The sequence below is a fragment of the Somniosus microcephalus genome, chromosome 1 (genome assembly GCF_052327205.1).
Source record: "Somniosus microcephalus isolate GS21.2 chromosome 1, FLI_Smic_1.0, whole genome shotgun sequence".
Lineage (NCBI taxonomy): Eukaryota > Metazoa > Chordata > Chondrichthyes > Squaliformes > Somniosidae > Somniosus > Somniosus microcephalus.
Window position 1 is genome coordinate 386420507 of NC_140987.1, and position 13413 is coordinate 386433919.

At 47.3% G+C, this 13413-nt stretch overlaps 1 protein-coding gene across 1 annotated transcript in view; it reads right to left on the bottom strand.

Moving 5' to 3' along the window:
* Positions 1–12994, bottom strand: part of rbmx2 (RNA binding motif protein X-linked 2) — a 33061-nt gene extending 20067 nt beyond the window's left edge. Inside the window, exons 1-2 of the mRNA XM_085997061.1 lie at positions 12831–12994; positions 3790–3905 (exon numbers count right to left, since the gene is read on the bottom strand). Coding sequence (XP_085853187.1) covers positions 3790–3905; positions 12831–12835 — 121 coding nt within the window. The 5' untranslated portion in view covers positions 12836–12994. The remainder of the gene's footprint in view (positions 1–3789; positions 3906–12830) is intronic.
* Between the last annotated feature and the right edge of the window lie 419 nt (positions 12995–13413).

Genomic DNA, 13413 nt, shown 5'->3' on the forward strand with positions numbered 1-13413 from the left:
TGACGGTTACACATATTTTCCAATAGAAATGCATGCTGTTCAACCATTTGATTACTTAATCCAAACTCTCATTACATAAGGACATCAAAAACATTCTGTAAGTATCTAACTAGGAGCCGTATCATGTGCGTGGGAGTGAAGAGAGAAACTCAGTGACCTATTGTGCAGTGATTATTTTCAGCACAAGGTGAAGCAGTGTCTCCTGAAACATGGCCCTGGTAACCAAATATCTAGCTGTGTGATCACATGTTCTTGTTCATTATTGGCAATCGAATCCTTATACCCATCTCCCAGGAAAAAGCACAACTAACAGTTTTCACTTAAAGCAATAACCACAGAGCTAAAGAAATTTTTAATGGAATATTAAAGAGAAATTAAAATGTCCCAACCTTCAGTACCTTCCCCTCCTCAGGGTGCCTCAAGCAGTCCAGGTGAATATTGATACTGACACTCGTTCACTCAGTAAGCAGCTCACCAACACACCTGCCAATGGCTCGGATTTCATTAGCCCAGTCGTGAAATCTCTCAGCCTCAAGTCCGAGTAGCAAGTACTGACAGCGGGAGCCCGATCTGTGCCGCGTCACAATATCACTAAGCCCAGTCTGCACCTTATCCCACTTCAGGATGTCACCTTCACTGAAACCCTGATGCCCAAGAAAGACAGCGCCGATCTGCACAGGGAATGGGTGAAACAATAGCAGCCCCCATCCCTGCTCATTAAATAGCTCTTGTTTTCTCACTCTTCCCACCTGACTCTATCTTGACTTTTGTTTGCAAGTTGTTAGAGGAGAGGCAGCAGTGTAACTAGGCCAGTGAACAGCCAGGCAGCAAGGTGGGTGGCCAGGAAAGTGGCACTGTACAGGAAACTTTGGTTTATCCGGAGGTTGTATGTCCGGAAACCTTGATCTACCGGCAGAAATCGGGCTCTGGAAAGTCTCTCTGAAGCTGTTGCTAAGCTACAGAGACGCTTCCAAGGTACGGGCCGACTGTTTACAAGCTGTTGCTAAGCAACAGTGTTTGTTGTCAGATACGGAGAGGAAAACCTCCGTATGCTTCAACATTAACTTTGTATGTCCGGCAGTTTTGATAGATCGGCAACAGCTCAGTCCCGTCGGTGCCAGATATCACAAAGTTTCCTGTACAAGGAAGGCATGGGCTAGCAGGTGGCAGTGGAGAGGGGAAAAAGAAAGTGGCAGGCCACTGTTGGCAGTCCTTCACTGCCTCACCAGAGCTGGAATTCAGCATTATTCCTAACCTACATGTAGGAAAAACTAGGAGTGAAACCTATCGGATAGGATGGGGGTTAAAACTTCATTTTTTAATATTCAGACTCTTAAAAACACAAGATTGCTCTGTGTTTAAATATCGGATACCAAAAGCCAGGTCCAGCGAGGGACAATAAACAAACAAGTGTTCGAGGAAGCAAAGATTTTAAAAACACTTTTTGACTGTTTATCCTACAAGACATTTCCTAATTGATAAGCACCAACAATGTGTTACAGTAAAAGCTCTCCTTTCACCTAGTTTACAATTGTTGGCAGCAAGTCTTTACAAGGAGACGCCTCCTGTTAAATCATCTTAAAGGGGTCCCCTGTAGTAAGCAGAGGTCAACCCATGACCCAGCCAATTCCATTTGATACAATAAGGGTTGAAGCCTTTCAATACCCGGGATAGAATGGAAGCATTCCAGTCTTGGGGCGGGACAGATTGACAGGTCAAATTACTGAAGGTCTTTTGACTGTGGGATATTAGAAAGGCTGTTTGTGCCTTAGCTTTTGATTAGGCATGGCCAGAGGGGCAGGTTGCTTTCAGCAGAGAAAGAACTGTGGTTGAAGACGTCAAAAATAATCTAGTTTAGTTCACAGAGACATTTAGTACCCTCCCCCTTCTTGCCAGGAAGTGACCATTTAGAACTGCCAGGGTGGCACATATGAAATTAGGAGCTGATTGTGAGGGAATTATAGCCACAGACAGACCTCTTCTCAGGGGTACAGTGTGTTGGAACGTGCCGGAGACAGAGCTTCAGGGGAAACCCTTCCAAAATTGTGGTCCGCAAGGAAAGATAGAGAGTATTCTATAGACTCTGGAACAGTTCCCATGGATTGGAGGGTAGCTAATGTTACCCCACTATTTAAAAAAGGTGGTAGAGAGAAAACAGGGAATTACAGACCGGTAAGCCTGACATCGGTAGTGGGGAAAATGCTAGAGTCCATTATAAAAGATGTAATAGCAGAGCACTTGGAAAACAGTGACAGGATCGGACAAAGTCAACATGGATTTACAAAAGGTAAATAATGCGTGACTAATCTACTGGAATTTTTTGAGGATGTAACTGGTAGAATAGATAAGGGAGAATCAGTGGATGTGGTGCATCTGCACTTTCAGAAGGCTTTCGATAAGGTCCCGCATAAGAGATTAGTGTGTAAAGTTAAAGCACATGGGATTGGGGGCAAGGTACTGACTTGGATAGAGAATTGGCTGGCAGACAGGTAGCAAAGAGTTGGAATAAATGGCTCTTTTTCCGAGTGGCAGGCAGTGACTAGTGGGGTACCGCAGGGAACGGTGCTTGGACCCCAGCTATTCACAATATATATTAATGATGATCTAGATGAGGGAACTAGATGTAATATCTCCAAGTTTGTAGACGACACAAAGCTGAGTGGGCGTGTGTGTTGTGAGGAGGATGCCGAGAAACTACAGTACGATTTGGACAGGTTGGGTGATTGGGCAGATGCAGTATAACGTGGATAAATGCGAGGTTATCCACTTTGGTGGCAAAAACAGGAAGGCAGATTATCTGAACGGTAATAGATTGGGAGAAGGGGAAGTGCAACGAGACCTGGGTGTCCTTGTGCCCCAGTCGCTGAAGGTAAGCATGCAGGTGCAGCAGGCGGTTAAGAAGGCAAATGGTATGTTGGCCTTCGTAGCGAGATGATTTGAGTACAGGAACAAGGATGTCTTGCTGCAGTTGTACAGGGCCTTGTGTGAGACCACACCTTGAGTATTGTGTGCAGTTTTGGTCACCTTATCTGAGGAAGGATGTTCTTGTCATGGAGGGAGTGCAGCAAAGATTCACCAGACTGATACCTGGGATGGCAGGAATGACGTATGAGGAGAGATTGGGCTTATACTCGCTGGAGTTTAGAAGAATGAGAGGGGATCTCATTGAAACTTATAAAATTCTGGCAGGACTGGACAGACTAGGTGCAGGAAGGATGTTCCCGATGGCGGGGGAGTCCAGAACCAGGGGTCACAGTCTAATGATAAGGGGTAGGCCATTTAGGACAGAGATGAGGAGGAATTTCTTCACCAGAGAGTGGTGAACCTGTGGAATTCTCTACCACAGAAGGCAGTTGAGGCCAATTCATTAAATATATTCAAGAAGGAGTTGGATATATTTCTTAAGGCTAAAGGGATCAAGGGATATGGGGAGAAAGCAGGGACAGGGTACTGAGTTTGGATGATCAGCCATGATCTCATTAAATGGCAGAACAGGCTCGAGGGGCCGAATGGCCTACTCCTGCTCCTGTCTTCGATGTTTCTATGAGTAACCCAGCCCCACACCATCTCCTTCTTTCTATTCATTTTCCTACATAGAAAATCTGCTTTAGATCTTCCCACTTAACTCTGGAATTTGGAAATACATTTTGATACATCTGAGGTTTGACCATATCAAAGAAAATAAATTCAATTGCATTTAGATTTTAAACAAGCAGACACTATGGGCCACAAATTATTGTGCCCCACCAAAACAATGACAACCTGGAGCCTGGAAAAGGTGTCACTTACCCAGAAAGATCCAGGCACTGTCCCTGTACTCCGAGTGCCAGGACACTTTATCTTGAACACCCAGCTCTGCCTCTCTTGCATTTAGCTCATTGATGAGCTTCACTTTCGTGAGTGGACTAAGTATGGAGGGAAAAGAAACATCAACTTGATTATAGAGTGCTGAGACCATGGTGTTCGAACAACACAGTCATTTGCCGAGGCTACGTGCTTCATCCACTGATCGGACCGGTTACCACAGCAACTGAATCAAGACATATGAAGGATCATTTTAGAATAACCTCACCTACACTCCATCACCAAGACCACCTATTTCTAGCTCCAAAACATCACTTTTCTCCGTCTCAATCTCATCCCCACTGACTGTACACCCCTCAATTACATTCCCATCAGCTCCAGACTTGGTTTCTCCAATGCTCTCCCTGTCTGCGTCCCGACTCCACTCCACATAAAGGCCAACTCACTCCAAACACCACCGTCTGCAGCCTAACCTACACGCAGCTATGCTCACCAATAGGTTTCAAATTCCTGATCCTCGTTTAACAATCCCTCCCTGGCCTCACACACTACTGCTGCAACCTCAAGTCTCCGAATCCGGACTACTCTGCCTCGTTTCATCTCTACTCTCCTTTGAAAAAATATCCTGACAAATTCTTTGGACAGGCTTATGGCCACCCACCCATACCTGCTCCCAGTTCCTACTCTATGGGGGCGATTTTCTGACGTCGGAGGAGGCGGGAAAATCAGATTCAGAGAGGTCGGGTTTGGAAGACGCCTCCAACCTGCCTCTGCGGGATTTTTGCCAGTGCCAGTTTTGGAGGTCGGGAAACGCTCCCGCCTCCAGCTGGCCATTGCACTATTTAACATCCTAAAATGCTAGTTAAGGGCCTCTCTAAGCCTATTTTGAGAGGCCCTCGTGATTTTTCCAGCTTTTCCGCGTGATTCACGCATCTCCTAAACCACACTAGGTAAACCTGGCGGGTTGGCTCGTGGGTGGCCTCACTACTGCAGGTCCAACAAGACATCGTATATTGCAGGAAGGATTACTTGCAGGTGCCAGACCTTGGCTTTAAAAGGTCTCAGATCTTTTAGAAGGCCTTCCGAAGTCGGAGGTGCTGCAGCTTGACTCCATCAACTGTGGGACTTCCTTGGAAGACCCTCTCCCCACTTGCAATGAGCGCTTCCCCAAAGGAGGCATCTACAAGCAGCATGGGAACCATTCAGTTTCTTTCTGCATGGACCTCAGATGAGGAGGAGGAGGAGGTCAGAGTGCCAGTGTATCGACCAGCGGCAGCACGCGAGCACATGGCTGCCCGGGATGCAAGGGATAAACTTATAATGGCCAGATTTGCATAGGTTTCCCAAGTTGGCACATGTCCTTGGCTCCATCCTAGGACATCATTGACAATGGACATGACTCTCTGGCCTCCTTTCACTCTAGCCACCAACCTGACAACGCAAGTGTGGCGGTGCCCGCAATGTGCAGTTGCCTAAGGCGAATGAACAGAGAGCATAACGCCAACATTTTGACTTCAAATCATTTTAATGCTTTCCAACAGGGATGGCATTTCATCTATACACAGAAACAGTCTCCCAATCTGCACACAGATCTGGAGGTTATATCCCTTGCCAGTTGTACCCACACAGCCTTGGTTTCTTTGGCAGGCCTCTTCCTCCGAGATGAGTGGAAGAGCACCTCCATGCTAGCTGTCAACCCCTCAAACAACATTTGCAGCGCCTCATCCGAGAGCCTTGGGTAGGCCCTTGCCTTGGAATTGGACATAGTGGTTTCTCAAAAAATGTTGGAGGTGGTGCAGGAGACGCAGAAATGCTGTGGAATGAGCCAAGGGAGCAAGAAGCCATAAAATCAGACTGGAAAAGTGCGGTCAACAGAGGCGAGTTTCAGTCCCAAAGCACTAATTGAGCAAGGGCATCCCACGCCTCTGAAATCAAGTGGCCAATCAGAGGAAAAATCGCAAATTTTTGAAACCTATCAGTGGAGGCGAGTTTCAAACCCACCCAAAACTGAAAGCCACCTCCATCTCACCTCCAGTGGGAAAATCGCCCCCTATGTCTGTCCCTCTGAAGTGCCCAGGAATATTTTGCTCTATTGTTAATGCTGCTGCCCCAGGGTGTCATACCTGCTAACCCACAGAATTCAGAAAAGCCAACAGACAACAAAAGCTGACACCTCAATAAAAAAATGAAATGCAACTGAAAAACAGCCCGGAATTTAGGTCTTTGATCAAGGCCACTGCTTTAAAGTGTCTGAATTTAATTCCTTTTTATTACATTGGATTTCAGGACTTTTATTCCTCCTCAACCTCCCTGCAGCCTTCAGACAATCCTCCTCAAATGCTTCTCCTCTAGTGTCCAACTCAGTGGGACTTCCCTTGCTTGGATCCACTTTTACCAATCCATTCATAGCCAGGGCATCTCTAGCACTGGCTTCTCTTCCAGTCCCCACACTATCATCCCCAGATTCCTCCAAGGATCCATCCATGGTCCCCTCCTCTTCTTCAATTACAAGACGGGCTTTAGCGACATCATCTGCAGACGGGGGGGGGGGGGGGGTCAGCTTTGACATGTGTGCCAATAACACACACGGTCCCGCTCCAATGTGCAGTGGAGACAGGGCGCCTCTTGTTACCTGTGGGCAGAAGGGGGGAAAGCCTGGATATCAGGCTTAGTGGAGACGGAATACTGGAGTCACGTCTCCTTGTTATAACCATCAGTCTCGTGCATGCCCCTCACTACCTCCCTGCCATGATGGTGAGCGGCTGGACATCAGGATCACAAAATCAGCTGCTCTTCCAGCCAGCACACAGACAGTGGACTCACTCACTCTCAGCAACCTGCAGATATACTCCAATATTTCCTTCACTAGATTTATGGACATAAAATTGATTCTTGTGTAACACCTTATAACTGTACTTAAAGGAGGAGCATGCCTTAACTGGCAGTGGAAACTTTCCTATTGATTACACTGTGACTCTACAACCAACAAGTAGCCAATTAAAAGAGACTCTTTATATTAATTTCAAATGGATATTCAGCCAAGGTTGGCATTGGGTTGAGTGCAGTGTGGTGAGACCGGTATAAAAACCGGAGAGAGGCGAGGCCCGAGACCAGTCGGGACCAGCGGGAGCAGCGAGGAGGAGCTCGGGAGAAAACCCGGCGACCAGCGAGGCCCGAGACCAGTCGGGAGCAGTGTGGTGAGACCGGTATTAAAACCGGAGAGAGGCGAGGCCAGAGACCAGTCGGGACCAGCGGGAGCAGCGAGGAGGAGCTCGGGAGAAAACCCGGCGACCAGCGAGGCCCGAGACCAGTCGGGAGCAGTGTGGTGAGACCAGTATAAAAACCGGAGAGAGGAGAGGCCCGAGACCAGTCGGGACCAGCGAGGAGGAGCTCGGGAGAAAACCCGGCAACCAGCGAGGCCCGAGACCAGTCGGGAGCAGTGTGGTGAGACCGGTATAAAAACCGGAGGCGAGGCATACCAACTCAGCAGCGGGGAGAGAGGTAAAAAGTAATCAGTGTGTGACGTCACCAGGGAGCAGGTAGGTGATTGGTTGGTGAGTATTTCTCTTTTTTCAATACAAGCTTGAATTCTGTGGTGTAGTGGGGATAGTTGGTAAATAAAGCGCCCTAGAGCATACCTGTAACTGGGGTATTGAATAAATTTTTAAAGAAATTAAAGGGGTAAGTCATGGCAGGAGAGTTCAGACCCGTGCTCTGCTCCTCCTGCTCTATGTGGGAAGTCAGGGATGCTGCCAGTGTCCCTGATGACCATGTGTGCAGGAAATGCATCCAGCTGCAGCTACTTGTAGACCGCATTGCGGCGCTTGAGCTGCGGGTGGATGAATTTTGGAGCATGCGCGATGCTGAAAGGCTCGTGGATAACACGTTTAGCGAGTTGTGCACGCCTCAGGGTAGGGCAGCACAGGGGGTGACCATCAGGCGGAGCAACAAAGGCAGGCAGGTAGTGCAGGGAACCCCTGCGGACATCCCCCTTTCAAACAAGTATACCGCTTTGGATACTGTTGAGGGGGATGACTCACCAGGGGAAGGCAGCAGCGGCCAACTTCCTGGCACTGGGGGTGCTCCTGCTGCCCAGGAAGGGGGGAAAAAGAGTGGGAGAGCAATAGTGGTAGGGGATTCTATAGTAAGGGGAACAGATAGGCGTTTCTGTGGCCGTAGACGTGAATCCAGGATGGTTTGTTGCCTCCCTGGTGCCAGGGTCAAGGATGTCACTGAGCGGCTGCAGGGCATTCTGGAGGGGGAGGGAGAACAGCCAGTGGTCGTGGTCCACATTGGTACCAACGACATAGGTAAAAAGAGGGATGAGGTCCTGCAGCAAGAATTTAGGGAGCTAGGTGAAGGATTAAGGAGCAGGACCTCAAAGGTTGTAATCTCTGGATTACTCCCGGTGCCACGTGCTAGTAAGTATAGGAATAGGAAGATAGAACAGATGAATGCGTGGCTAAAGGGATGGTGCAGGGGGGAGGGCTTTAGTTTCCTGGATCACTGGGTCTGCTTCTGGGAAAGGTGGGACTTGTACAAGTCGGACGGTTTACACCTGAACCAGGGGGGAACCAATATCCTTGCGGGGAGGTTTGCTAGCACTGCTGGGGAGGGTTTAAACTAACTTGGCAGGGGGTTGGGGTACAGAATGGAGCTATAGTAGGGGGTGATTTACGGCCAAATACAGAGGGAAAAACAAGTCAGCTGGGAAGGCAGAGCAAATATGTGAAGGCAAAAGAGAATATGGCAGGGCTGGAAGGCATTTATTTTAATGCAAGGAGTCTTGCAAATAAGGTGGATGAACTGAAGTTGTTGTTGAACACATGGGAGTACGATATTGTTGCTATCACGGAGACATGGTTGAGGGAGGGTCAGGACTGGCAGCTCAATATTCCGGGGTATAGAATCTTCAGGCGAGACAGAGGGGGGTGTAAAAGGGGAGGGGGTGTTGCAATATTAATTAAGGAGTCAATTACTGCTGTAAGGAGGGACGATATATTAGCGGGTTCCTCTAATGAGGCCATATGGGTAGAACTTAAAAACAAAAAGGGGGCAAGCACTTTGCTGGGAGTGTACTATAGGCCCCCAAACAGTCAGGGGGAGATAGAGGAACAGATATGTAGGCAAATCTCCGAGAAGTGCGAAAATAATAGGGTAATAATAGTGGGGGATTTCAACTTCCCCAATATAAATTGGGACAGTCGGAGTGTGAAAGGCTTAGAGGGTGCAGAATTCTTAAAGTGCATCCAGGAGAGCTTTTTGAGCCAACATGTAGAAAGTCCTACAAGAGAGGGGGCGGTACTGGACCTAATTCTGGGGAATGTAGCCGGGCAAGTGGTGGAAGTGTCAGTAGGAGAGCATTTTGGCGACAGTGACCATAATTCGGTGAGATTTAAGGTGGTCATGGAAAAAGACAAAGACGGCCCGGAAATAAGGGTTCTAAATTGGGGGAAGGCCGATTTTAATATGATAAGGCAGGATCTGGCCAAAGTGGACTGGGAGCAGCTGCTTATAGGAAAATCCACATCAAAACAGTGGGAGACTTTCAGAAGGGAAATAGAGAGAGTACAACGCCAACATGTTCCTGTAAAGGTCAAGGGTGGGACCAACAAGCAAAGGGAACCTTGGATGACAAGGGATATACAAAAATGCATTAGAAATAAGAGGGGGGCTTTTGGCAGTTACAAAAGACTAAAGACAGAAGAAGCCCTAGAGGAGTATAAAAAGTGCAGGGGCATACTTAAAAAAGAAATTAGGAGGGCGAGGAGGGGCCATGAAATAACACTGGCGAGCAAAATAAAGGAAAATCCTAAGATGTTTTATAAGTATATTAAGGGCAAGAGGATAACCAGGGAAAGGGTAGGGCCCATTAGGGACCAAAGTGGCAATCTGTGTGTAGAGCCAGAGGATGTAGGCGGGGTTTTAAATGAATTTTTTGCATCTGTGTTCACTATGGAGAAAGACGATGCAGACATAGAAATCGGGCAAGGGGACTGTGACATACTTGAACATATTAGCATCGAGAGGGAGGAGGTGCTAGCGGTTTTAGCGGGCCAAAAAGTGGATAAATCCCCAGGCCCGGACGAGATGTATCCCAGGCTGCTGTGGGAGGCAAGGGAGGAGATTGCAGGGGCTCTGACACTAATTTTCAGAACCTCTCTGGCCACAGGGGATGTACCAGAGGACTGGAGAACAGCTAACGTAGTACCATTATTCAAGAAGGGTAGCAGGGATAAACCAGGGAATTACAGGCCAGTGAGTCTAACATCTGTGGTGGGGAAATTATTGGAAAAAATTCTGAGGGACAAAATTAATCTCCACTTGGAGAGGCAAGGATTAATCGGGGATAGTCAGCATGGCTTTGTTAAGGGTAAATCATGTCTAACAAATCTGATCGAATTTTTCGAGGGGGTGACTAGTGGGGTGGATGAGGGAAATGCTGTGGATGTGGTGTACATGGACTTCAGTAAAGCTTTTGACAAAGTCCCGCATAGGAGACTGGTCAAGAAGGTAAGAGCCCATGGGATCCAGGGTGCCTTGGCGCGTTGGATCCTAAACTGGCTGAGTGGCAGGAGGCAGAGGGTGATGGTCGAAGGTTGCTTTTGTGACTGGAAGCCTGTGTCCAGTGGGGTACCTCAGGGATCGGTGCTGGGTCCCTTATTGTTTGTGATCTACATAAATGATTTGGATGAAAATGTAAAAGGTATGATCAGTAAGTTCGCAGATGACACGAAAATTGGTGGGGTGGTAAATTGCGAGGAGGAAAGCCTCCGGCTACAGGACGATATAAACGAGTTGGTCAGATGGGCGGAAAAGTGGCAAATGGAATTTAACCCTGAAAAGTGCGAGGTGATGCATTTTGGACGGACAAATAAGGCAAGGGAATACACAATGAGTGGTAGGACCCTAGGAAGTACAGAGGGTCAGCGGGACCTTGGTGTACATGTACATAGATCCCTGAAGGCAGCGGAGCAGGTAGATAAGGTGGTTAAAAAGGCATATGGGATACTTGCCTTCATTAGCCGAGGCATAGAATATAAGAGCAGGGAGGTTATGATGGAGCTGTACAAAACGCTGGTGAGGCCACAGCTGGAGTACTGTGTGCAGTTCTGGTCGCCTCACTATAGGAAGGATGTGATTGCTTTGGAGAGGGTGCAGAGAAGATTCACCAGGATGTTACCTGGGATGGAGCGCCTCAGCTATGAAGAGAGGCTGGACAGGCTGGAGTTGTTTTCCTTGGAGCAGAGAAGGCTGAGGGGGGACCTGATTGAGGTGTACAAAATAATGAGGGGCATAGATAGGGTAAAGAGGAACTTTTCCCCTTAGTGGGGGGGTCAATAACAAGGGGGCATAGATTCAGGGTAAGGGGCAGGAGATTTAGAGGGGATTTGAGGAGGAACTTTTTCACCCAGAGGGTGGTTGGAATGTGGAACTCAATGCCTGAAAGGGTGGTGGAGGCAGGAACCCTCACAACATTCAAGAAGCATTTGGATGAGCACTTGAAATGCCATTGCATACAAGGCTATGGACCAAATGCTGGAAAATGGGATTAGACTGGACAGGGATGGATGGGCGGCGCAGACACGATGGGCCGAAGGGCCTCTTTCTGTGCTGTAAAACTCTATGACTCCTGCTCAGTGTTCCCCATTCTACATGCACTTGTAGGACAGTGACACACAACAGACTCAGTCCAGCTGATTCAAGGGGAGGTGGGATCGTCTGGTTTGGATGCAAACTATCTTCAGTTCAAAATGAAAAGAGTCCTGTACAAAGGGTTGAGGGTACATTACACTCACAGATTATGCGGAAAAAAGAGAGTTTCCAGCAGTTTCTGTTGTTATTTCAGGTTTCCAGCATCCGCAGTGTTTTGCTGTTGTTTAATTCACTGCCACTTCTCTTCCAGGAATGCCCAGCTTGAAGAATTTCAGCTGTTTCTCTGACAGGATTTACATTTGTCTCTTTCACCCTGTTCACCTTCTTTGCTCCCGGGCTCTGTACTTGCCTAAAGTTGTTCATCTCAAACACCCTCCAATGCCACTTTAAACAGTGTGCTGAGCATTTATAATTCACCAACCTATGACTGATCATGGTTCAACAACTCACATTTCATCTTGCTCCTCACAAACTGTAAAATCCCTAAAAGTACTTTACAGGTCAGAAAGAAAGACTTGCATTTATATATCGCCTTTCATGACCGCCAGACGTCCCAAAGCACTTTACAGCCAATGAAGTACTTTTTGAAGTGTAGTCACTGCTGTAATGTAGGAAACACAGCAGCCAATTTGCGCACAGCAAGCGCCCACAAACAGCAATGTGATAATGACCAGATAATTTGTTGTAGATGTTGATTGAGAAATAAATATTGGCCAGGACATTGGGGATAACTCCCCTGCTCTTCTTCAAAATAGTGCCATGGGATCTTTTATGCCCATCTGAGAGGACAGAAGGAAAAACATTGAGGAAGAGGGAGGAAGAAAGGGAAACAAAAAGCATAATAGAAGAGGTTTTTAGGAGATTTTTGAAAGCAGGGAGGGAGGTGTGAGGCAGAGGGGCTGAAGGAGGGAGATCCAGAGGGCAGGAGCACAGTGGCTGGCAGAACAACAACCACCGTTTCATTCACCATTTGTAGTGACACCAAGTTTTCACCTCTCCATGGTTAATAAGAGATTCAGTCCAGTATCTGCCCAAGTTAACCAAACTTCGACTGACAAACAATTCAGCTCAGACACCCTTTGTCCACATTTACTCTGTTCAGACCAGGGCCATTAATCACCCTGACCCTTTTATTTAACATAAATTCTAGAATTAAGAGTTGGTGTTGAAAACAGGCTCTGTCGAAGCAGCAGTTTTGAGGAATGGCTGCACCCTCTGAATCAAAGGAGCCTTCCACTGAACATTTACCATCTCTGGACAAACAACAGCACGGAGAGACCTCTTGCGCCCACGCCAGGCAGAGGACTTCCTCCCTTTGCTGAACATGGTTATTAAACCAGTAACTCAATCAGGTTTAGTGTCCGACTCACTTCATGTTGGAGCAAATCCCAGTCTCTGCTGCAGGAGCTCCACTTCCGGGTCAGTAACAAGGAGCCGCGCTAGAAAAGCCACGGCAGGAGAATGTCGAGCTCCACCGACACCACCATCTACTGGTACAGAGCACCAACGACACGCTCCGGATCAAATAGGCTGCTCTTTGCAGTTTAGAATTTTTAAAACAATGCGCAATATGGCAATTTATACAAATGTAGATGAATGCAATTTATATAAATACAGATTAATGCAATGTAGAGGTAGAAGTGGACATGAATATCAAATTTGTTTATCAGTCAATCTGGTGGTGGAAATTTGAATTAAGGTGGGACACAGAAATTTGCATGAGTTAGTGTGAAGTGTGATACAGGAAATGTGATGGACAAAAGGAAGTGTGTCCAGGCATACCATTTTTATAGTATTACTGGCAGATTTGTTGCAGAGGTGCTAATGGTGAGTCAACAGATACAGTATTTTAGATTTTTTTGAGGAAGTGACCAATTGGATTGAAAGAAAAAAAAGACTTGCATTTATATAGCGCCTTTCACGACCACCGGACGCCTCAAAGCGCTTTACAGC